The sequence below is a fragment of the Cervus elaphus genome, chromosome 2 (genome assembly GCF_910594005.1).
Source record: "Cervus elaphus chromosome 2, mCerEla1.1, whole genome shotgun sequence".
NCBI lineage: Eukaryota > Metazoa > Chordata > Mammalia > Artiodactyla > Cervidae > Cervus > Cervus elaphus.
The window spans coordinates 2,511,423-2,535,527 of NC_057816.1; the positions used below are offsets into that span (position 1 = coordinate 2,511,423).

At 48.9% G+C, this 24,105-nt stretch overlaps 1 protein-coding gene, 2 non-coding genes and 1 pseudogene across 3 annotated transcripts in view; 1 reads left to right on the top strand and 3 right to left on the bottom strand.

Moving 5' to 3' along the window:
- Positions 1-3,387: 3,387 nt before the first annotated feature.
- LOC122677671 lies at positions 3,388-3,494 on the bottom strand. The gene has a single exon (XR_006335886.1). It is a non-coding gene; the product is annotated as a U6 spliceosomal RNA (small nuclear RNA).
- Positions 3,495-4,058: 564 nt separating this feature from the next.
- On the top strand, positions 4,059-4,168 carry LOC122677643. The gene has a single exon (XR_006335872.1). It is a non-coding gene; the product is annotated as a U6 spliceosomal RNA (small nuclear RNA).
- Positions 4,169-4,937: 769 nt separating this feature from the next.
- Positions 4,938-24,105, bottom strand: part of LOC122677328 (tumor necrosis factor receptor superfamily member 1A-like) — a 32,265-nt gene continuing 13,097 nt past the window's right edge. Inside the window, exons 6-10 of the mRNA XM_043877307.1 lie at positions 19,122-19,268; positions 18,197-18,222; positions 17,154-17,414; positions 10,655-10,696; positions 4,938-5,388 (exon numbers count right to left, since the gene is read on the bottom strand). Of these exons, the coding sequence (XP_043733242.1) occupies positions 10,673-10,696; positions 17,154-17,414; positions 18,197-18,222; positions 19,122-19,268 (458 nt within the window). The 3' untranslated portion in view covers positions 4,938-5,388; positions 10,655-10,672. The remainder of the gene's footprint in view (positions 5,389-10,654; positions 10,697-17,153; positions 17,415-18,196; positions 18,223-19,121; positions 19,269-24,105) is intronic.
- On the bottom strand, positions 5,639-7,629 carry LOC122677318 (annotated as a pseudogene).

Sequence of the window (24,105 nt, forward strand, 5' to 3'; positions counted from 1 at the left end):
ACGTGTAGAGCTGACCTCCCCACCAGAAGGTTATAGAGAATCTATGTTGGCTTAAAGCTCAACATTCAGATAACTAAGATCATGGCATCTGGTCCCATCACTTCATGGCAAATAGATGGGGAAACAGTGGAAACAGTGACAGTTTATTTTTGGGGGCTGCAAAATCACTGTAGATGGTAACTGCAGCCATGAAATTAAAAGATGCTTACTCCTTGGAAGGAAAGTTATGACCAACCTAGACAGTGTATTAAAAAGCAGAGACATTACTTTACCAACAAAGGTCTGTCCAGTCAAAGCTATGGTTTTTCCAATAGTCATGTATGGATGTGAGAGTTGGACTATAAAGAAAGCTGAGCGCCGAAGAATCGATGCTTTTGAACTGTGATGTTGGAGAAGACTCTTGAGAGTCCCTTGGACTGCAAGGAGATTCAACCAGTCCTGTTCATTGGAAGGACTGATGCTGAAGCTGAAATTCCAATACTTTGGCCACCTGATGCAAAAAGCTGACTCATTTGAAAAGACCCTGATGCTGGGAAAGATTGAGGGCAGGAGGAGAAAGGGACGACAGAGGATGAGATGGCTGGGTGGCATCACCGACTCAAAGGACATGAGTCTGGGTAGGCTGCAGGAGTTGGTGATAGACAGGGAGACCTGGCGTGCTGCAGCTCATGGGGTCGCAGAGTCAGACACGACTGAGCGACTGAACTGAACTGAACTGATGTGGAGAAGGGCCACGGCTCCGCCTGGGATTCATGAAGTTTCCAATGGGACCAGAAGTGGGAAAAAGACTCAGATCCCACCCATCCAGGACACCGCCTATAGCCACAACCTTGGGCAAAAAAAAGAGTTTGCTGGGCCGTCTCTGCAGGTTTACCTAAGGTGCTGTCAGTAACCAATTTGTTTATAATATTCTGCAATCATTTCTGTAGCTGCATTTTATGGAAAGCAGCCATGAGTTTAGAGACATCTCTCCACAGGGGCTTCCTTGGTGGTCCAGTGGTTAAGACTCCACGCTTCCACTGCAGGGTTTAGGTGCGATCCCTGCTGGGGGAACTAAGGTCCCATATGCTATACCATGTAGCAAAAAATAAAAAAAGGAAAACCCACAAAACATAGAAACGTCCCTCCCTAGCCCATTTCTCCTCCTGAGGAGTCTTTCCAAATTTGCTAGATGTTTGTGTTTCCACGGACTTCTCTGGTGGCTCAGAGGGTAAAAGCATCTGCCTGCAATGCAGGAGACCTGGGTTCAGTCCCTGGGCTGGGAAGATCCCCTGGAGAAGGAAATGGCAACCCACTTCAGTACTCTTGCCTTGAAAATCCCATGGATGGAGGAGCCTGGTAGGCTACAGTCCATGGGGTTGCAAAGAGTTGGACACGACTGAGTGACTTCACTTGTGTTTCCATGCCGGTGTCCAGCCCCAGCAGGATCCAGGGGAACCCTCAGGATGAACGGCGTCGGCGAATGAGAGACAGACAGTGAGACAAAGCTCGGGGCTGAGTCTGAAGTTTATTTTTGCATGGCCCCTTTATACTCTTAACAACATCTTTTTGGGGAAGTGCATATTGCTTACACACAGGTCATCTCAAAACATTACAGCAACTTGGCCTTCAACAGAAACAGGATGTCACCCACATACTTTCGTTCACAAGAGTCTTTCTTATCATTTGGCCTTCAGGCCTGCTAACATTTTATGGCTTGCACCTGGTGTGACTTAAGCAACTTCAGTAGCCGACCCTGTTTTCCTTATAATTAATCTATTTTCTTTCTAATAAGCGTCATCTCTCTGGGAACTAGATAGGATTCCATTCTTACAGAACAGAAATGTGAAGGACTGCAGAAACAGCAGATATGGCACAAAACAGGCTCTTAGTCTAAAAGTTAACTACCTGCAAGAAGTCGCCAGCTAATCTCTATCTAAAGCATTTTCTATTAGGCACATTTGTGACTATTATTTGTGGAGCTTTTCTCACCCCGGGGAGGGGCCTATGCTTAATAGTTTCTTTTGTTAGTGTACTGTGTTTAGGATGTTTAGAACAATCAAGAGCATTTTGCGCAATGAGATCACACATTTATCAAACAAGCCAGAATGCCAGCAAAAGAGTTTGAATTGAAGCATTTCCTTCATCCCTGGCCCCTTCATAGGGCAGCAGCATCCAGGAGATTTATTAATTAGGGTTTTAAGTTGGTCCTCAGTCAGTGAAAGAGGAGCAGGAGAGCTCTCGGCAGGCAACACAAGAATCTGCAACAGGGCAAACAAGAACAGCAGCAGAAAAAGGGGGGAGGATACAGGGTGGGGTAGAGGCAGAGGCCAACCTGGAGGGTCCCTTATCCTAGACGGCCTTGCCTGTCAGGTTTATCCCTCGTGACCTCGTCATGGATGGGGTCCCGGACGGCCTTGCCTGCCCGGTGTTTTCTTCATGACCTCGTCACGGGCGGGACCTCCCATAACGGCTCCCGGCATCTCCACATCTTGTCATTTTCTTCAAATCCAGTAAACCCCATAGACATCTTCCAGTTAATTTCTGGAAACTAATGTCAGATTGCACAAGTTCTTTTTGGTTTTTTTTTGGGGGGGGGGTTATTTTTTATTTATTTATTTTTAGAAAATCTTCCCTATTCCCTCATATCTAAGTCACCCATCCTTTTATGAATTCCTATACAACCTGTGGTGTTGGAGAAGACTCTTGAGAGTCCCTTGGACTGCAAGGAGATCCAACTGGTTCATCCTAAAGGAGATCAGTCCTGGGTGTTCATTGGAAGGACCAATGCTGAAGCTGAAACTCCAGTACTTTGGCCACCTCATGTGAAGAGTTGACTCATTGGAAAAGACCCTGATGCTGGGAGGGATTGGGGGCAGGAGGAGGAGGGGACGACAGAGGATGAGATGGCTGGATGGCATCACCAACTCAATGGACATCAGTTTGAGTAAACTCCGGGAGTTGGTGATGGACAGGGAGGCCTGGCATGCTGTGGTCCATGGGGTCACAGAGTCGGACACGACTGAGCGACTGAACTGATACAACTTGTGCAAACACATTTTGTTTAATATCATCCTTACATTGTACTGTTAATTGCTATTTGTCTCTAAAACATATTCTCCCCCCCAATTATTCTTATTAGTTGGAGGCTAATTACTTTACAATATTGTAGTGGTTTTTGCCATACATTGACATGAATCAGCCATGGATTTACATGTGCTCCCCATCCTGAACCCCCCTCCCACCTCCATCCCCATCCCATCCCTCTGGGTCATCCCAGTGCACCAGCCCTGAGCACTTGTCTCATGCATCCAACCTGGACTGGCGATCTGTTTCACACTTGATAGTATACTTGTTTCAATGCTGTTCTCTCAGATCATCCCACCCTCGCCTTCTCCCATAGAGTCCAAAAATATGGTACGCGTCACAAATGTGCATGTCATGCTTGCGCAGAGGCCACGCTAATCTTCTCTGTACCATTCCAATTTTAGTATATGTGCTGCCGAAGCGAGCACAGATTGCACAAGTTCTTATTGATGGCTGGGGGAAAAAAAAAGGGAGAGCTTGTTTATATTCTTGCAAGACAAGAGTATCCAGTGACCCTGCCCTGCGAGTGTACTCCTAGAGGCATTCCCACCTGCCCCAAGGGCTCGGCGCTGGGCTGCACACCACAGCCCGTGACCTGGGGGGCCTTGTGCCAGCTCAGATGGTCCTGAAGAAGGGGCCAAGCCAAGAGGCCAGGAGGCAACCTGCCGTGTCTCCTTACATGTCCCGTTGCTCATTCCTTACTGGAGCCGGGAGGGCTTAGGAGAAGGAACCAAGGAAACTCAGGCAAGTCAGAAGCCTTGCGGACGCAGCATACGTGGGCATCTGCCCTGCCCTGCCCTGCCACCCAGAGACGTGCTATGAGGGGCTTGGGATGGGTAGGGCTTCTGGTGTGAGTGCTGGACTAGGTCAGGTGGTGAGATCTTGGGCAAGTTTTGTAGCTTCTCTGAGCTTTGGGTGGTCATGTTTTAAATCCATGTGATGACACAGTCTCCCAGGGCTGTTAGAATAAGATGATAAAAAGCACCCAGCAGGTGCTCGCTTCGGCAGCATATATACTAAAAAAATTGGAACGATACAGAGAAGATTAGCATGGCCCCTGCGCAAGGATGACACGCAAATTCGTGAAGCGTTCCATATTTAGAATAAAAAAAAAAAAAAAAAAAAAGCACCCAGCAGGTAGTATGTGCTGGATAAACCTTGACTCGTGGACTCCTGTGCCAGCGAACACACAGCAACCCAGCCAACAGGGACCTGCTCATCTACGGTTAGGTAAAAATTCCTATTGTTATGCCCGATGTCCGAATCCCCGAGCGGGAAGAGAGAAGGCTTCCAAGACAGTGCAACTGGCAAAAAGGGGAAGTTTATTACTGACTCGAGTCAGGACTCCCCGCCGCAACCAACGCAGTGGTGCGGGTCAGAGAGCCCCGAGCCCAAGCTGTTACACAATTTTATAGGCTGAGAAGCGGATTGGTTAAACAACTTCATTCGTCAGTATTTTCGCGCGCGCGGGACTTTCCTGGGGGTTTCTGCCCCATTCCTAATTTCCTAATTGGCAAACAACGGTCAGTGTCAAGTGAATGCTAATTGGTCCTAATTGGTAAACAGTGGTCATTGTTAAGGGAAAGCTACCTGCTAATCTTACCAAGTAGGAAGGCCTACTCCTAATCTAAGTTGTGTTACTTCTGCTCGCCTCACATTCCCCCCTGTCTGTTGTTCAAATAGAGGAATCTTCCTCTTTTCCATCTTGGGCCGCTGACACTATAAGTGGACCCAGGAGGGTGGAAATTAAGCCAGGGGGAGTGTTGAAAACAAGACTCAAACCATCTCTGCTGGGCTTCCCGTTTTCTCTTTCTAATCAAGACCACCTCAGACAAGGAAGTCAAAGACTTCTCTAAATGACTGATTGAAAAAAAAAATAAATAAATAAATAAATGACTGATTGATTCTCTTACCACTCTTGTATGGTCTGCATAGAAACCTCATAGACCCTACCTTGTTGGAGAAAAAAATCAAGTCACCTACAGCAGCTCATAGGGAGGAAAGCCCTTGGCCTTGCAGAGATAGTGAAGCTTGGTTAAATTGCACCCGTATCTGAGGTACTTGGCCCTGTGGGTTGCGCCACACTCGGGGCTACCAAATCTGTTTCCTACGTCCCATTCCCGGGGCCCATCACAAGAAGTTACACAGCTTCAGCTCCTGCAATAATCAGCAGGAGAATTAGGAGACCTCCCGGCGGACGAGTTTCAGTTTCAAAGGATTTGATGGGTGAGGACTCGCCTTCCATTCTCGCGCTTTTTCCTGTTCTTCCGGTGTGGCTTGCCGCACGTGATTGCAGTGAACCCAGGGTCCAATCCCGTCGACCTTGACAGCAGTAGGAGTGGTAAGGAGAACATAAGGGCCTTTCCATCGAGGTTCTAATACACACAGGAGGGGGTCTTCCATACAGAGGGGTGTTACGCGCCCGAAAGAGTGCGAAGGGAAGGAGGGTCACCCAGTCCCCGCCAGTCTCTATTGCCAAATTTGTCAAAGTTTCTTTTTCTCTCAACCTGTCCTGAGCTCTGGGGATTATATCCATTTCATCCCCAGAGCTTGGGCCAGCCCTTGTACAATCTGGCTCACAAAGGCAGGTCCGTTATCAGAGCCCATAGTCACTGGCAGCCCATACCTAGGCACTATCTCCTCCACTATTGCTGTCTCTCCCTTAGCGGGGAAGGCTTCCACCCACCCTGAGAAGGTATCTACCAGAACCAACAGATAGCGATACCTGTACTTGCCTGGCCTTACCTCAGTGAAATCTATCTCCCAGTGTTGCCCTGGCTCTTCCCCTCGGTACCTCGTTGCTGTCATTTATCTACTGAGTGTACCCAAGCTTCTTCTTCAGAGACTCTGGCATCTCAGGGGGAGGAGGGTGAGGGAGCCTGAAGTAGACCTTCACAGAATCATAGATAGTGCAGTCAGAGTGCCGATCATGATGATGCGGGCAAAGAGTCCTTCCATACACCTCTAAATCCAAGTCTCTTGAGGACCTGAGAGGCACTGCTACCCTTCTCTTTATTCAACACAGACACCACAGAATCGGCAATAGTACGTTCAAAGCAGGCAAACTTCATCATGGTGTATGGTATCTGTCTCATCCAAAGAGGAGCAACCCCCTTGTAGAACGCCTTTAAGCCTTCTTCCTTATACATTTTGGGAGCTGCATCCCTCAGAGTGTTAGCATAACCTGGTTGGGTTTGAATTCGAACCTTAGCAGCTTCCATAGGAGCCAGAGCAATGTCAGCAAAGAATTCAGCACTGGCAGAGGCAGCCAAATACAGTGATGTGCGCCACAGATAGGCATTCTCCTCTCCAAGCATGTACTTCTTAAAAGCCAAACTTGCAGAGCCCCTGCAGGGAGTAGCCAATGAGGGTCGGGGCCCATCCTTTGGCCAAACCACGGAAACCATCCTCTTTGAGTGTAACTGAAAATCCATTAAGAATGCCCTTGTACTTCTGTGGGTCCACCTGCATACGGCATTTCACCAAATCCAGAGGAACAACAGCAGTGTGTATCATACCACAACTTAAGACCCCACCAAAGCCACACAGTGCATAAAACTTCACGGAGCCATATTCACAACTGTGCTCTTCTACCGCGGCGGCTCCCGCTTTCCTTTGCCCATCTTTTACATAGCTGCTCCCATCGGTGAACCATACTAGCTCACTGTTGCCTAGGGGTACACCAGTTAAGTCTTTCCGTGCCGCCAGGGCCTCAGCCAGTATCTCGCTGCAATCATGGAGCTACAAACAGCTGGAATGGCTTATTTGGGTTAGGCAGGGCAAGGGCTGGGGCTTCTAGTAGGGCCCGTCTGAGTGTCCGGAAAGCCTGTTTCATTGGCTCAGTCCAAATCCAGTTTGGGGTCTCTTTACTTCCCTCATACAAGGGCCGGGCCTTCTCAGCAGACCCCATGATCCACAGTCTGCAATATCCAACAGTCCCCAGAAACTCTCTCACCTGGCAGGGGGTCTTGGGCCTTCATGGTCTGGGTTAGCCACCTTTGCCCCTGCCTGATCTTATACCCCAAACAGGTGACCTCTTGCCGGGCTATTAATTGTGTAGCAGAAGGACCTCTGGGTGCCAAGTCCGATATTTGTAGAGGTCCTCACTCAGAGCCTCTTGAACCTCTGTGGGATTACTGGTTGGCCTTCCCCCTTGGTCCACTCAAAGGCAAATATCTCCTGGCTCTGGGCCGCCAGGGGTAGGCTGAAAAAGGCATCTTTCAAGTCCAACACAGTGTACCAAGTGTACTCAGGCAGCAAACTGCTCAGGAGGGTATACGGGTTAGATGTCACTGTTTGTTGACTTCTTGCAGGTAATCTGTCCCCCGTGGCTTCTTTACCGGCAGTAAGGGTGTGTTCCAAGGGCATTGACACCGCTTGAGAATTCCGGCATTCATGAGATGTCCAATGTGGGGAGTGATCCTCCACCGAGCTTCCTGGCTCATGGGGTACTATCTCACCCTCACAGGAGTTGCCTAGGCCTTTAGCTTGATGACGACCGGATGTCTGTTTGGCCAGTCCCATCCCTGCCGTTTCAGCCCAGGCCAACGGGTATTTGTTCATCCCTTAAGGCTAGGGATAAGACATGTATCAGCTGTCCAAGTCCATCCATGATTGTTATTCTCCCAGCTCTGTAGGGAAACCCAATGGCCTCTCCTTTCTTCCACAGAATCTTAGCATAATCAGTACTGCTATGACACAGGAATGGGATCTCATTTCTCTCCATTTCCTGCTTTAACCACTCTCTCCCCAAGAGTTCTCAACTGCTTAAGCCCCTCTCTAGAAGGGACAGATGTTTTCACAATATCATCAATAGCCCACCACTGATCAGCAAGGTAAAGTGCCACAGCTGTGAGTAATCTTCAGCAGAATTTTCCAGTTCCTCATGACTGCAATTCTACTTTTCGTTACCCAGGACTTGGGGAGGGGTGCCGAGTCTTGACTCCCCCAGTCACTGTCTTCCCCCGCATATAGAACTCGAGTTCCAGGGGAGATTTTCTCTCTCTGGGTCGTTCCTCTCCTCGGGTCCCTCTTAGGGCACTCATTTTTCCAGTGCCCCTGTTCTCTGCAGTAGGCGCAATGATCTTTCTTTAGGGCCTGCCTTTTTGATTTCTGTTTTTCTCCCGTCCAGGGGTCTCGAGGTTCCCTCAATTCTGTTCTGGCTTTTATCCCCACAAAAAGAATCTGGGCTAGCTCCCTCTGGTTCTTCCGGTTTTCCCTCGTTCTATATTCTCTATCTTCCTTCCTGATCTTCTCAGCTAATTCCCTTTCCTCCCGTCGAATTCGTTCTTCCCTTTCTTCTGGGGTCTCCCTATTATTAAATACCTTTTCAGCTGCTTTCAATAAATCCTGTATCGTCTGTTCTCCCAATCTCTCTCTCTTTTGTAATTTCTTCCTAATATCTGGGGCTGCCTGATTTACAAACGCTAACAGGACTGCAGCGCGTGACTCCTCAGCCTGGGGGTCCACAGGTGTATATTGCCTGAAAGCTTCCATCAGCCTCTCTAGGAAGGCTGCCGGGCTCTCAGTGGGCTCTTGCCTTACTAAATTTACCTTTGCCAAATTTATCTGTTTCCTTGTTGCGGCCCGCAGGCCAGTCATCAGAGTCTGGCGGTACACTCGGAGACGCTCCCTACCTTCCGCTCGCTCAAAATCCCAGTTAGGCCGCAACAGAGGAAACCCCTTGTCCACGAGATGAGGCTGGGCGGTTGGCCTCCTGTCGGCCCCCAGGACCCGTTTCCACGCCTCTGCCAGAATTCGCTCCTGCAACAGCTGCTGACAATCGTAGTGAAAGGAGAGTTTCACCTGGTTGGGCTCTAGTTACTGAGGCTCACTTATTGTAGGGCCTTCAGAGTCCGCCAGAGTGTAGCCCTGGCCGGGACTCATCAATTGCCCCCACAACTGCTCGCCTGTTCACTGAAACTCCTGAAAAGAGTAGGAACGAGACCAAAGACAGCGCCGGCACACACACAAACACAGACAAACACGGAGAGCCGAAGACAAACACACAGACAGACAAACGTCAGCCAACAATACAGCGCTGGGTTTTCGGGCCCCCTGACCAGACCAGACTCGGGATCAGGAGAGGAACTCTCCTTCCCACAGAGCCGGCTGCCTTCCAGCGCGCTCACTGGCCTCGGCCTTACGCCGGCTACAGAAAGCTTTCTCCTGTGCCAGATACCTTCCTGCTTCACAGCAGGGCCCCGGAATCACTCTGGACTTCCTGTGCCAGATACCTTCCTGCTTCACAGCAGGGCCCCGGAATTACTCTGGACTTCCTGTGCCAGATACCTTCCTGCTTCACAGCAGGGCCCCGGAATTACTCTGGACTTCCTGTGCCAGATACCTTCCTGCTTCACAGCAGGGCCCCGGAATTACTCTGGACTTCCTGTGCCAGATAACTTCCTGCTTCACAGCAGGGCCCCGGAATTACTCTGGACTTCCTGTCCTGCCTGAGACAATGCCGGCACACACACAAACATGGAGAGCCAAAGACAAACACACGGACAGAGACAACACAGCGCTGGGTTTTCGGGCCCCCTGAGTTTTCCTGAGCACCGGTGCTATTATCTATCCTTCCCCTCTGTCCTGGAAGTGTTCTCTCCCCCTGGTAAAGGGATCCCGGACGAGCCCCCAAATGTTATGCCCGATGTCCGAATCCCCGAGCGGGAAGAGAGAAGGCTTCCAAGACAATGCAACTTGCAGGAAGGGAAGTTTATTACTGACTCGAGTCAGGACTCCCCGCCGCAACCAACACAGTGGTGTGGGTCAGAGAGCCCCGAGCCCAAGCTGTTACACAATTTTATAGGGTGAGAAGCGGATTGGTTAAACAATTTCATTGGTCAATACTTTCGCGCGCGCGGGACTTTCCTGGGGGTTTCTGCCCCGTTCCTAATTTCCTAATTGGCAAACATCGGTCAGTGTTAAGTGATGCTAATTGGTCCTAATTGGCAAACAGTGGTCATTGTTAAGCGAAAGCTACCTGATAATCTTACCAAGTAGGAAGGCCTACTCCTAATCTAAGCTGCGTTACTTCTGCTCGCCTCACACTATCATGACTCGTGTTTTTTCTTAAAAGCAAGAATGTAGGGACTTCCCAGGTGGCCCAATAGTTGGGACTTCTCAATGCAGGGGGTGCAGGTTCGACATCTGATCGGGAACTAAGATCCCACATAACTTGTGGCCAAAAAATCAAAATACAAAACAGAAGTAATATTGTAACAAAATTCAGAAAAGACTTTAGAAACGGTCCACATTAAAAAAAAAACACAAAAAAAACCCCATGAATGTATAATAAAATAAAACCAACATTCTACCTTTCCCTGATGAACCCCACAAAATTTCTATTTGACAAATAACTGTTGCTCTAATGTCACTGGTGAATGTGAAAAAAGTGGATCTTCAGACCACAGGAAAGTTCCCTAAGCTTCTCCTTTCTCAAACAGAAAGACATTAGGCCCTGGCATTCATGTCAAACAAAGAAGATTTAAGCCTAAAGAAATACATGAAAAACTTCATCAACAGATACAAAAAAAAAACCTATTAATAAATAAACAACAAAAACAAATGAAGAATTTAGATTACTTACCATCACAGGAAACACCATTCAAAAATTGCTCTCGTCACATTGCTGCAGAGAGAGGGGAATGACATTGTTCTAGGAGCAGAAATCTGTGGGGCCTTTTAAAGGAACTCTACAGAAATAGAACCAAAACTTGGTTTCTAGGGGGACCAGTGGCGTGGAGGCCGGTGAGCTTCCATGGACATGAGAAGGCCGGGAGTTGGCCTGTGGGGAGCCTGCCCCAACCTCCAAGGGCACCAGAGACCTCGGGGCCCGTGGTGTCCTCTGCGCCACGCTCCCCCAGGACACACACTGGGTGTAGGGGCGACTCTGGACAGTGAGCGCTGCTCTGCTCGGGTGGGCAGGGGTCCCAGCTGCTCCCAATGGCCTCATGACTTCTCCAGACCCAGGCCCTGCTCCGCTCGCCGGTCCTACAGTGGGGAGGACAGGGGTCCACAGACATGCACGGTGGACAAACGCTAGTGACGCTCCACAAGCTTCCTAGTTCAGGGAAATCGGCTTGGACAGGGCTTCAGACCGACCTGCCTGAAGAAGCCACCACGAGAGACGGCTCCAAATACATGGTTCTCCCTGGACCAGGGCAGGCGTTCCCTTTATTATCAGATGGCACCCCACTCCAGTACTCGTGCCTGGAAAATCCCATACATGGAGGAGCCTGGGAGTCTACAGTCCACGGGGGTCACCAAGAGTCAGACACGACTGAGCAACTTCACTCTCGCTTTCACCTGGGCCTGCGGCCGGAAGCCTGACCCCATGTTTAAATCTCAGCTCTGCCTCTGCCCAAGGCGGGCAGGGATCACCCCCGCGCCGCGGCTGGAAGGGCAGGGCACGCACAGGGGCCCTCTTACAGCGCAGCCCCGGGGGGGACACCCGGGGAGAAGCCTGCCCACCTTGACCCTCCCAGTGTCCCCCTCGGACACCGGCCGGGGGTCCCAACTTCTGCATTTTATTTGTCTCAGGCCCCTTGGAGAATCGGAGAAGGTCTCAGGCCGGCTCCCTGAGACGATACGTCAGGGCTTCCGACTCACGGACCCCACAGTGTCAGGAGTCCTCAAGCCCCAGGCTTGTGCCACAATCAAGCCACAAGGGCCCAGCATCTCGTCTCAGGCACCCTTTCCCTCAATGCCCACCCTCGCCCAGTCTTAGGGCTCCTCATCATGCCCTCGAGCTCCTCCCCGGGGCCACAGGGTGGGTGTCTGCTCAGCTGGCAAACCCTCTTCAGGTGTCGCCAAGCTGGGACACCGTGGAGGATGGGAGCGCTCCCTTCCCGCTGAACACGGCTGACATGGCCGCCCCGGGACAATTCACCCCCCTCACGGGATCGAGCCCCCGCCCCCGGCCCCGCCCCCGCAGCCCCTTCTCCAGATGCCACACCCCGCTCTGCCGACCCGTCAGGAGGCTGCAGGGTCCAGCACCGGCGGGGTGAGCGTCCTCAGTCCTGCTGTCTCCCAGCCACGGGGCCCAGGACACACCCTGAGCGTGGCCCCGCCTCCGTCCACGTCCCCTCAGACGGCAGGTCATGCTGGGGACCATAAAGGGTTGAATGTGTCCCCTGCCCAGAGATGCTGAAGTCGTCCCAGGACCCGAGACCGTGACCGTATTTGGAACCTGTGTCCGCATCCGTGACAGAGTCAAGCTGGGATCACTAGGGTGGGCCCTCACCCCACAGGACTGGACTCCCCATCAAGAGGGGAAGCCGGACAGGCCCAGACACAGGGAGCAGGTTCCAAGGACGAAGACAGAGAAGGGGTGCTTCTCCAGCCAAGGCACCTCCCAGACTCGAGAGACCACGAGGAGAGGGGAGAGGCCGCCCCAGATTCTGCCTACAGCCCTCGGCAGGACAGGACCCCGCCCACAACTTGATCTGGGACTTCCAGCCTCCAGGACCATGTTGCTATTGATGTTTGGTCGCTAAGTCATCTCTGACTGTTTGCGACCCCATCAGTTCAGTTCAGTTCAGGCACTCAGTTGTGTCCAATTCTTTGCGACCCCATGGACTGCAGCACGCCAGGCCTCCCTGTCCATCACCAACTCCTGGAGTATACTCAAACTCATGTCCATTGATTTAGTGATACCATCCGACCATCTCATTCTCTGTCATCTGTTCTCCTCCTGCCTTCAATCTTTCCCAGCATCAGGGTCTTTTCAAATGAGTCAGCTCTCCGCATCAGGTGGCCAAAGTATTAGAGTTTCAGCTTCAGCATCAGTCCTTCCAATGAATATTCAGGACTGATCTCCTTGAGGATTGACTGGTTGGATCTCCTTGCAGTCCAGGGGACTCTCAAGAGTCTTCTCCAACACCGCAGTGCAAAAGCATCAGTTCTTTGGTGCTCAGCTTTCTTTATAGTCCAACTCTCACATCCATACATGACTTCTGGAAAAACCATAGCTTTGACTAGATGGACGTTTGTTGGCAAAGTAATGTCTCTGCTTTTTAATACACTGTCTAGGTTGGTCATAACTTTCTTCCAAGGAGCAAGTGTCCTTTATTTTCATGGCTGGAGTCACCATCTGCAGTGATTTTGAAGCCCCCCAAAATAAAGTCTGTCACTGTTTCCACTGTTTCCCCATCTATTTGCCATGAAGCGATGGGACCAGATGCCATGATCTTAGTTTTCTGCATGTTGAGTTTTAAGCCAACTTTTTCACTCTCCCCTTTCACTTTCATCAAGAGGCTCTGTAGTTCTTCGCTTTCTGCCATAAGGGTGGTGTCATCTGCATATCTGAGGTTATTGATATTTCTCCCAGCAGTCTTGATTCCAGTTTGTGCTTCATCCAATCCATCATTTCTCATGATGTACTACACATATAAGTTAAATAAGCAGGGTGACAATATACAGCCTTGATAATACTCCTTTCCCAATTTGGAACCAGTCTGTTGTTCCATGTCCAATTCTAACTGTTGCTTCCTGGCCTGCACACAGATTTCTCAGGAGGCAGGTCAGGTGGTCTGGTATTCCCATCTCTTTAAGAATTTTCCAGTTTGTTATCATCCCCACAGTCAAAGGCTTTGGCATAGTCAATAATTAGAAGTAGTTGTTTTTCTGATATTCTCTTGCATTTTCTATGATCCAACGGATGTTGGCAATTTGATATCTGGTTCCTCTGCCTTTCCTAAATCCAGCTTGAACATCTGGAAGTTCACGGTTCATGTACTGGCTTGGAAAATTTTGAGTATTACTTTGCTAGAGTGTGAGATGAGCGCAATTGTGCAGTAGTTTGAGCATTCTTTGGTAATGCCTTTCTTTGGGATTGGAATGAAAACTAACCTTTTCCAGTCCTGTGACACTCAGTTTTCCAAATTTGCTGACATATTGCATGTAGCACTTTCACAGCATCATCTTTTAGGATTTGAAATAGCTCAACCAGAATTCCATCACCTCCACTAGCTTTGTTCGTAGTGATGCTTCCTAAGGCCCACTTGACTTCGCATTCCAGGATGTCTGGCTCTAGGTGTGATCACACCATCGTGATTATCTGGGTTGTGAAGATCTTTTTTGTACAGTTCTTCTGTGTATTCTTGCCACTTCTTAATATCTTCTGCTTCTGTTAGGTCCATACCATTTCTGTCCTTTATTGTGCCCATCTTTGCATGAAATGTTCCCTTGGTATCTCTAATTTTCTTGAAGACATCTCTAGTTTTTCCCATTCTATTGTTTTTCTCGATTTCTTTGCACTGATCACTGAGGAAGGCTTTCTTATCTCTCCTAGCTATTCTTTGGAACTCTGTATTCAAATGGGTGTATCTTTTCTTTTCTCCTTTGTCTTTCACTTCTCTTCTTTTCTCAGCTATTTGTAAGGCCTCCTCAGACACCATTTTGCCTTTCTGCATTTCTTTTTATTTGGATGGTCTTGATCACTGCCTCTTATACAATGTCACAAACCTCTGTCCATAGTTCTTCAGGCACTCTGTCTATCAGATCTAATCCCTTGAATCTATTTGTCACTTCCACTGTATAATAGTAAGGGATTTGATTTAGGTCATACATGAATGGTCTAGGGGTTTTCCCTACTTTCTTCAGTTTAAGTCTGAATTTGGCAATAAGGAGTTCATGATCTGAGCCACAGTCAGCTCCCGGTCTTATTTTTGCTGACTGTATAGAGCTTCTCCATCTTTGGCTGCAAAGAATATAATCAATCTGATTTCAGTGTTGGCCATCTGGTGATGTCCATGTGTAGAGTCTTCTCTTGTGTTGTTGGAAGAGGGTGTTTGCTGTGACCAGTGTGTTCTCTTGGCAAAACTCTATTAGCCTTTGCCCTGCTTCATTCCATACTCCAAGGCCAGATTTGCCTGTTACTCCAGGTATTTCTTGACTTCCTACTTTTGCATTCCAGTCCCCTATAATGAAAAGCACATCTTTTTAGGGTGTTAGTTCTAGAAGGTTTTGTAGGTCTTCATAGAACTTTTTTTCTTCTTCTTTCATAGAACTTTTCAACCTCAGCTTCTTCAGCATTACTGCTTGGATCATGAACTTGGATTACTGTGATGTTGAACGGCTTGCCTTGGAAACGAATAGCGATCCCTCTGTCATTTTTGAGATTGCATCCAAGCACTGCATTTTGGACTCTTTTGTTGACTATGAGGGCTACTCCATTTCTTCTAATGGATTTTTGCCCATAGTAGTAGATATAATGATCATCTGAGTTAAAGTCACCCATTCCAGTCCATTTAAGTTTGCTGATTCCTAAAATGTCGAAGAACACTCTTGCCATCTCCTGTTTACCACTTCCAATTTTCCTTGATTCATGGACCTAACATTCCAGGTTCCTGTGCAATATGGCTCTTTACAACATTGGACTTTACTTCCATCACCAGGCCCATCCACAACTGGGTGTTGTTTTTGCTTTGGCTCTGTCTCCTCATTCTTTCTGGAGTTATTACTCTACTGATCTCCAGTAGCATTTTGGGCGTATACCAACCTGGGGAGTTCATCTTTCAGTGTCCTTTCTTTTCACACAGTATGAACAGTATGCCTTTTCATACTGTTCATGGGGTTCTCAAGGCAAGAATACTGAAGTGGTTTGCTATTCACTTCTCCAGCGGACCATGTTTTGTCTGAACTCTCCATTGTGACCCGTCCATCTTGGGTGGCCCTGTATGGCGTGGCTCATAGTTTCCTTGAGTTAAACAAAGCTGTGGTCCATGTGATCAGATTGGTTAGTTTTCTGTGATTGTGGTTTTCATTCTCCCTGCCCTCTGATGGAGAAGGATAAGAGGCTTATGGAAGCTTCCTGATGGGAGAGACTGACTGAGGGGGAAACTGGGTCTTGTTCTGATGGGTGGGGCTGTGTTCAGTAAATCTTTAACCCAATTTTCTGTTGATGGGCGGGGCTGTGTTCCCTCCCTGTTATTTGACCTGAGGCCATGGACTGCAGCAAAACAGGCTTCCCTGTCCCTCACCAACTCCCGGAGCTTGTTCAAACTCATGTCCATCACATCTGTGATCCCATCCAACCATCTCATCCTCTGTCATCCCCTTCTCCTCCCGCCTTCAATCTGTCCCAGCATCAGGGTCTTTTCCAATGAGTTAGCTCTTCGCATCAGGTGGCCAAAGTAGTGGAGTTTCAGCTTCAGCATCAGTCCTTCCAATGAATATTCAAGGTTGATTTCCTTTAGTATTGACTGGTTGGATCTCCTCGCAGTCCAAGGGACCCTGAAGAGTCTTCTCCAGCATCACAGTTCGAAAGCATCAATTCTTCCACACTCTGTCTTCTTTTTATGGTCCAACTCTCATATCTGTACATAACTTCTGAAAAAATCATAGCTTTTATTATACGGACCTTGGTTGGCAAAGTGATGTATCTGCTTTTTAATATGCTGTCTAGGTTTGCTTTTCTTCCAAGGAGCAAGCGTCTTTTAATTTCATGGCTGCTGCCACTGTCCACAGTGATTTTGGAGCCCAGGAAAATAAAGTCTGTCACTATTTCCATTGTTTCCCCGTCTATTTGCCATGAAGTGATGGGACCGGATGACATGATCTTAGTTTTCCGAATGTTGAATTTTAAGCCAACTTTTTCACTCTCCGCTATCACTGTCATCAAGAAGCTGTTTAGTTCCTCTTCACTTTCTCCCATTAGAGCGGTATCATCTGCACTTCTAAGGTTGTTGATATTTACCTGCACTCTTGATTTCAGCTTGGGATTCATCCGGTCCAGCGTTTCGCGTGATGTCACACTCTGCACAGCAGTTAAATAAGCAGGGTGACACTATACAGCCTTCACACACGTCCTTCCCAATTTTGAAACAGTTCGTTGCTCCTTGTCCAGTTCTAACTGTTGCTTCTTGCCCTGCATACAGGTTTCTCAGGAGGCAGGTCAGGCGGTCTGGTATTCCCACGTGGGACCATGAGACACTACAATCCGTGTTTAAACACCCACTCCCTGCGCGGGTGTGGGCAGGTTACGGCAGCCCAGGAGACTGAGCTGGGAGCTCGGCAGGAGCCCCGCACACAGCCCTGCCGCAGCGAGCGCTCCGCCGCGTGGCGGGGCCCTGGTGCACACTCACCGGCTGGTCTGAGCTCCTGCTCCGAGACATCAGTGGAGGTGGCTGGCTCTGACTGGCCGTGGTCCTGGCGGCCTCGAGAATTCGGGTCTGCTCTCCTGGCTCCCCTGGCGCTGCTAGACTTCCGTTGGCCCGCTGCAGAGGCTCAGTACTTCCAGGGCCCTTGGAGGCCAGCAGGGCTGAGTTCATCAACTCTAGGCTGGTGTCCCCACCCGGGGCTGGTGGACCATTCTCAAGGTCGCTGGACTGGCCGGTTCCTGGGGACTGAAGGATAAAGACATTCTTTCTGGCGACAGGAGCCTGTAGGCCAAGCCCTTCTCAAGCCACTTTAGGGAACAAATGAACTCTGATAGGTAAGCGAGCGTGTGCAATTTTAGAAAGTAATACTGCCGGGGGTCAGGTTCCTCTCTACCACCAGCTTCTGGGGGTCCCAGGTCAACCGGTGGGGGGGCTGGATGGTGGTCCCCAAAGATACATTCACATCCTCAACCCTAGAACTTGTGAGAGGGCCTATGTAGAAATAGCGTCTGTGCAGCCGAGGTTCCACTGCATAAGACTGGGACCTATATTCCGAGGCCAGTGTCCTTACAAGGAGAGACTCAGAGACAAGCTCACAGCGGGAGGCCGAGGGAAGATGGCCAGAAGTAGAGCGATCACGCACCAACTGAGGAGCACCAGGCACGTGCAGCCCCCACTAGGAGCAGCAAGGAAGGACCCTCCCCCAGAGCACCCAGGGGACCACCCCGCCAAGCCGTGATTTCAGATCTCTGGCTTCCAGAACTGTGGGAACAGTAAGTGCCGCACATTTTAAGTCCCCCTCTATCCGGATCTGTCTGCAGCCCCAGGCACCCACAGGATGCCCCTGTCCCCTTTGCTTCAGCAGAATCCAAGTAATCCAGAACAGATGTTCAACGGCCCAGGTAAGGTGGGCGCAGACTCCATCGCACAGGCCAGGTGTGGACACAGGTGGGAAGGCCTGGGGCTGCCCCGCCCACCCTGGGATGTCTCCTGGGGCTCCCCTGGACAAATCCCAGGGCAACACTTACATAGCCACTTGGCATATTCCGACTTCCTGCAGATCAAAGAGGAGAGAGAAATGAAAACAAATCATATTAACTGTTACAGTGACATCTGTGAGCGAGAGGAAGTACTTTAAATTTACAACAAAGAAAGTGTATTTACAGTTACAGCAAAAAAAAAAAAAAAAATTGACTGGAACATCAGTGCAGCTGGGAAAACAGGAGGGGCAGTTACTCGGTAAGCCTCCCCAGCATGCAGGGCTGCCTCCCCAGGACCCCCTTGGCTGAAGCAGCACCAGTTTGTTCCTGCTTCCAGGCCCAGGGTGCCCGGGACACCCTGTGTCCAGCAGCTGGCCTGGCCCTGCATGTCGGGAGGCACACAGCAGGTGGCTCTGAGCTCACACACACGTGAGGCCCCAAGTGAGAATGTGAACTGATCTGAATTTTATACCAGAGGCTCCTGCCTGGTCACACCGACCCCAGACCCCTTCTCTGAGCTCACACACACGTGAGGCCCCAAGTTAGAAAGTGAACTGATCTGAATTTTATACCAGAGGCTCCTGCCCAGTCACACCGACCCCAGACCCCTCCTCTGAGCTCACACACACACGTGAGGCCCCAAGTGAGAATGTGAACTGATCTGAATTTTATACCAGAGGCTCCTGCTCGGTCACACTGACCCCAGACCCCTTCTCTGAGCTCACACACACGTGAGGTCCCAAGTGAGAATGTGAACTGATCTGAATTTATACCAGAGGCTCCTGCCCAGTCACACCGACCCCAGACCCCTTCTCTGAGCTCACACACACGTGAGGTCCCAAGTGAGAATGTGAACTGATCTGAATTTATACCAGAGGCTCCTGCCCAGTCACACCGACCCCAGACCCCTTCTCTGAGCTCCTGAAACTCTTGTTGACCTAGCTTCCTCCAGGTCAACACGACTCTGACCAACCTGTTCTTCTACGGCTGACAACAAAATAGCGTATAGCAATTGAGCAGATGATGAAGATGACTATGAAGAAGATGATGAAGATGAAGAAGAGGGTAGTGCAAATGTGCACGTCCACACCCATGCAGGCCCATGGTGACCCCAGGTTTCCTGGAAGAAAGCAAAACAGAAGATGCTGTCACAGGGTCAGGCACCCTTTCCTCACCCAAGTGACCTGCTCTCTCAGGAGTGGGTGCAGCACCAATGCGCTCCAGACCGCCACACGCTCCTTCTCTGTTGCTGACAGTTGCCATGACCTCCCCAGTGGGAGGCAGCCAGGCTCATCCTTCCTGCTCACACGGAATCCTGGGTTCAGAGGCCGTGGTGTATCTTGCTCTGGTCCCTCGAAGCAGCAGCAGGTCTGACCTGCCAGCAGGGCAGCAAGAGGCCCTGCGTCCCGGACGTGGCTCAGGGGAGTGTGGGGGCAGCTGCGGGATACAGCCCTGGGCCAGCAGGCGGCAGAGCCTGGCGGGGACTGTCAGGGGCGGACGGCCAGTCTTCCCGGCACCCAGGCTGGGCCACGCTGGCCCAAGGGACAGGGCAGGGTCCGCCCTGGGCAGACGCGAGGCACAGCAGTGGGGTGTCTCCTCACTCCCCTGAGCTCCCAGCACCCACAGGAGCTGCGGTCACAGAGACACCGGGTGCAGCGCAGGCCCATCAGAGCTCGGCACGCTCGGCCGCCCTGATGTGGTCTGCACCAAGGAGCGAGCAGGAAGGAGCAAGTCGTCCACGCAGCACCCTCACTCTGCTTAAGGCTTTCTTTATTCTCAGAGTAGCCCTTCCTCATTCTGTCTTACTTCTGGTGTTAAGAGAGCCTTTAAAAGTGTTTGCAGGTTATAGAGGGAACCTACCTCAAGATAATAATGGCCACTGCAACAAACCCACAGCAAACATTGTACTCAATGTGAAAAGATGAATGCATTTCCTCTAAGATCAGGAACAGACAAGGATACCCACTCTCACCACTAACATTCAACATCGTCTTAGAAGTCCTTACCACAGCAAACAGAGAAGAAAAAAAAAATAAATGGAATCCAAATTGGAGAAGAAGTGAAACTGTCATTGTTTACAGAGAAAACCCTAAAGATGCTACAGAAAACTACTAGAGCTCAGCAATGAATCTGGTAAAGTTGCAGGATACAAAATTAATACACTGAAATCTCTTGCATTCCAACACACCTACAATGAAAGATTAGAAAAAGAAATCAAGGAAACAATCCCATTTACCACCACATTAAAAGGAATACAATACTGAGGAATAAACCTACCTAAGGAAGCAAAAGATGTATACTCTGAAAACTATATACTGATGAAAGAAATAGAAGATGACAGAAACAGATGGAGAGATATCCCATGTTCCTGGATTGGAAGACCAAACATTGTGAACGCGACTATATTACTCAAAGCAGTCTACAAATTCAGTGCAAGCCCTATCAAATTATCAATGGCAATTTTCACAGAATCAGGACAAAAAAATCTACAATTTGTATGGAAACACAAAAGACCCCAACTTGCCAAAGCAATCTCGAGAAAGAAGAATGGAGCTGGAGGAATCAGGCTCCCTGACTTAGACTATGCTACAAAGCTGCAGTCATCAAAACAGCATGGTGCTCACAGAAAAACAGAGACTAATGGAATCGCACAGAAAGTCCAGAGAAAAACCCGGCACCTGTGGCCGCCTGACCTCTGACAAAAAAGGCAAAACTACACAATGCAGCAAAGACAGTCCCTCTAAAAAGCGGTGAAGGGAAAACTGGACAGTTAAACATAACAGAATGAAAGCAGAACACTCTATAACACGGTACACAACAATAAACTCAAAATGGATTACAGACCTAAATGTAAGGCTGAATGCTACAAAATTCTCATAGGAAAACGTAGGCAGAAGAGGCGTTGGTACACCTTGCAGTAAGATCTTTTCTGATCCACCTCCTAGGATGATAAAAACAAAAACAAACAAATGGGACCTAGTTAAACTTAAAAGCTTTTCACAGCAAAAGGAAACTATAGGCAAAAAGAAAAAAAAAAAAACCAGCCTTCAGAATGAAAGAGAATATTTGCAAAGAAAGTAACAGACAAGGGATTAATCTCCAAAACATACAAACAGCTTATGCAGTTTGCACCAAAAAAACAAACAAACCAATCAAAAAATGGGTGCAAGATCTAAACAGACATTTCTCTGAGAAAGACACACAGATGGCTAAAAAGTACACGAGAAGATGCCCGACATCACTAATTACTAGAGAAGTACAGATCAAAACTACAATCAACTATCATTTCACACTGTTCAGAATGGTCATCAGCAAAAACTCTACAAACAATAAATGCAGCAGAGGGCGTGGACAGATGGGAAACCCCCTACACTCATCTTGGGAATGTATAGCCATACAGCCACTGTGGAGAACAGTATAGAGGTTTCTTAAAAAACTATAAATAGAACTCTGACATGATCCAGTGATCCCATTTCTGGGCACATAGCCAGAGAAAACTCTTAATTTGAAAAGATACATGCACCCCGATGCTCGTAGCATGACTATTCACAACAGCCTAGACATGGAGGCAACATTAATGTCCATCAGAGAATGGACAAAAAAAACGTGGTACATACTTAAAATGGAGTATTACTCAGCCACTAAAAAGAACAAATAAGGCTATTTACAGGAATATAGATGGACCTACAGACTGTCATACTGAGTGAAATAAGTCAGAGAAGGAGAAATATTGCATGACATCCCTTATATATGGAATCTAAAAAGAAAGGATACAAATGAACTTATTTACAACACAGAAACAGATTCACAGAATGAATTTAAGGTTGCTAGGGAGGGGAGGACAGAAGAGAAGGGATAGTTAGGGAGCCTGGGATCAACATGTATCTGCTGCTATAATTTAAAATGGATAACCAACAAGGTCCCACTGAACTGCACAGACAAATGTGCTCGATGCACGGCAGCCTGGATGGGGGGGGGACTTTGGGAGAGAGTCTGTTAGTCGCTCAGTCATGTCCAGCTCTTTGTGACCCCACTGACTGTAGCCCATCAGGCTCCTCTGTCCACAGAATTCTCCAGGCAAGGATACTGGAGTGGGACGCCATTTCCTTCTCCGTTGGGAGAGAATGGATGCATGGATATGTATAGCTGAGTCCCTTTGCTGTCCACCTGAAACTATAATGCCAAAAAAGGTCCGTCTGGTCAGGGCTGTGGTTTCTCCAGTGGTCATGTATGAATGTGAGAGCTGGACCATAAAGAAAGCTGAGCACCGAAGAATTGATGCTTTTGAACTGTGGTGCTGGAGAAGACTCTTGAGAGTCCCTTGGTCTGAAAGGAGATCCAACCAGTCCATCCTAAAGGAGATCAGTCCCAGGTGTTCATTGGAAGGACTGATGCTAAAGCTGAAACTCCAATAATTTGGCCACCTGATGCAAAGAACTGACTCCTTAGAAAAGACCCTGATTCTGGGAAAGATTGAAGGTGGGAGAAGGGGATGACAGAGGATGAGACGGTTGGATGGTGTCACCGACTCAATGGACATGAGTTTGAGCAAGCTCCGGGAGTTGGTGATGGACAGGGAGGCCTGGCGTGATGGAGTCCATGGGGTTGCAAAGAGTCGTGCACAACTGAACCACTGAACTGAACTGAACTAAAAACTATAATTGGCTATACTCCAACGTGGCTTCCCAGGTGACAGAGAGGTAAGGGATCCGCCTGCCAAAGTAAGAGACCTGGGTTCCATCCCTCGGTCGGGAAGGTCCCAGGGAGAAGGAAATGGCAACCCACTCCAGTACTCTTGCCTGGGAAAGCCCATGGACAGAGGAGCCTGGCGGACTGCCGTCCATGGGGTCGCAGAGTGTTGGACATGACTTAGTAACTGTGTGTGCACACATGCATACTCCAATATAAAACGAAAAGTTAAACAAAAAACAAGGAATGGATAATGAAGATGTGGTACATACATGCTCTGGAATATTACTCAGCCATAAAAAGAAAATAATGCCATCTGCAGCAACATGCATGGACAGAGAGATTGTCATACTGAGTGAAGTAAGAAAGAGAAAGACAATTATATGGTATCACCTGTACATGAAATCTAAAAGACGGTTACAAATGAACTTACCTACAAAACAGAAGTTATGTTACAGATGCAAAATCAAGCTGCTAGTTACCAGTATCTGTGTGTGGGGGGGAGGGGGGCAGGGATAAAGTGGGAGAAAGGTAATGACACATAGACGCTTCTATATATAAAACAGATAACTAATAAGGATCTGCTGCGTAACACAGGGACCCCTACTCAGTACCCTGTAACAATCTATGTGGGAAAATAATCTCAAAAAGAGTGGACACAGGATTTCCCTGGTGGTACACTGGCTAAGAATTAAGTCTGCTAATGAATGGGACACAGGTTCACTTGCTGGTCCGGGAAGATTCCGCATGCCCTAGGATAACTAAGCCCGTGTATCACAGCTTCTGAAGCCCGTGTACCCTAGAGCCTGTGCTTGGCAACAAAAGACGCTACTGCGATGAGAAGCCCGCATACCACAACTAGAGGGGAGCCCAGCTCTCTGCAACTAGAGAAAGCCCTCATGCAGCAAAGAAGACGCAGCACAACCAAAAAATTAAACAAATTATCTTTTTAAAAACTGATTCACTTTGCTGTACCCCTGAAACCACACAACATTTAATTCCACTACACTCCAGTAAAAAGCAAAACACTTCTCTGTTACTCACATCAGCGGGAAATCAAGAAGCTTATTTTAAAATGTAAATGTATATGCTGAGTCCAGGGGCGGTCTGATGACCTTGGGGAAGGTGACAAAGGGGACTCGGGCTCCAACGAGAAGGCCAGCAGGAAGGTGGCGCAGACCCTGGGGCAGAGAGAAGCCCAGGGGGACACGGCGCTCACTGATGACCCAGTAACACTCAGCGTGGGGAAGAGACTGGATTCAAAACAC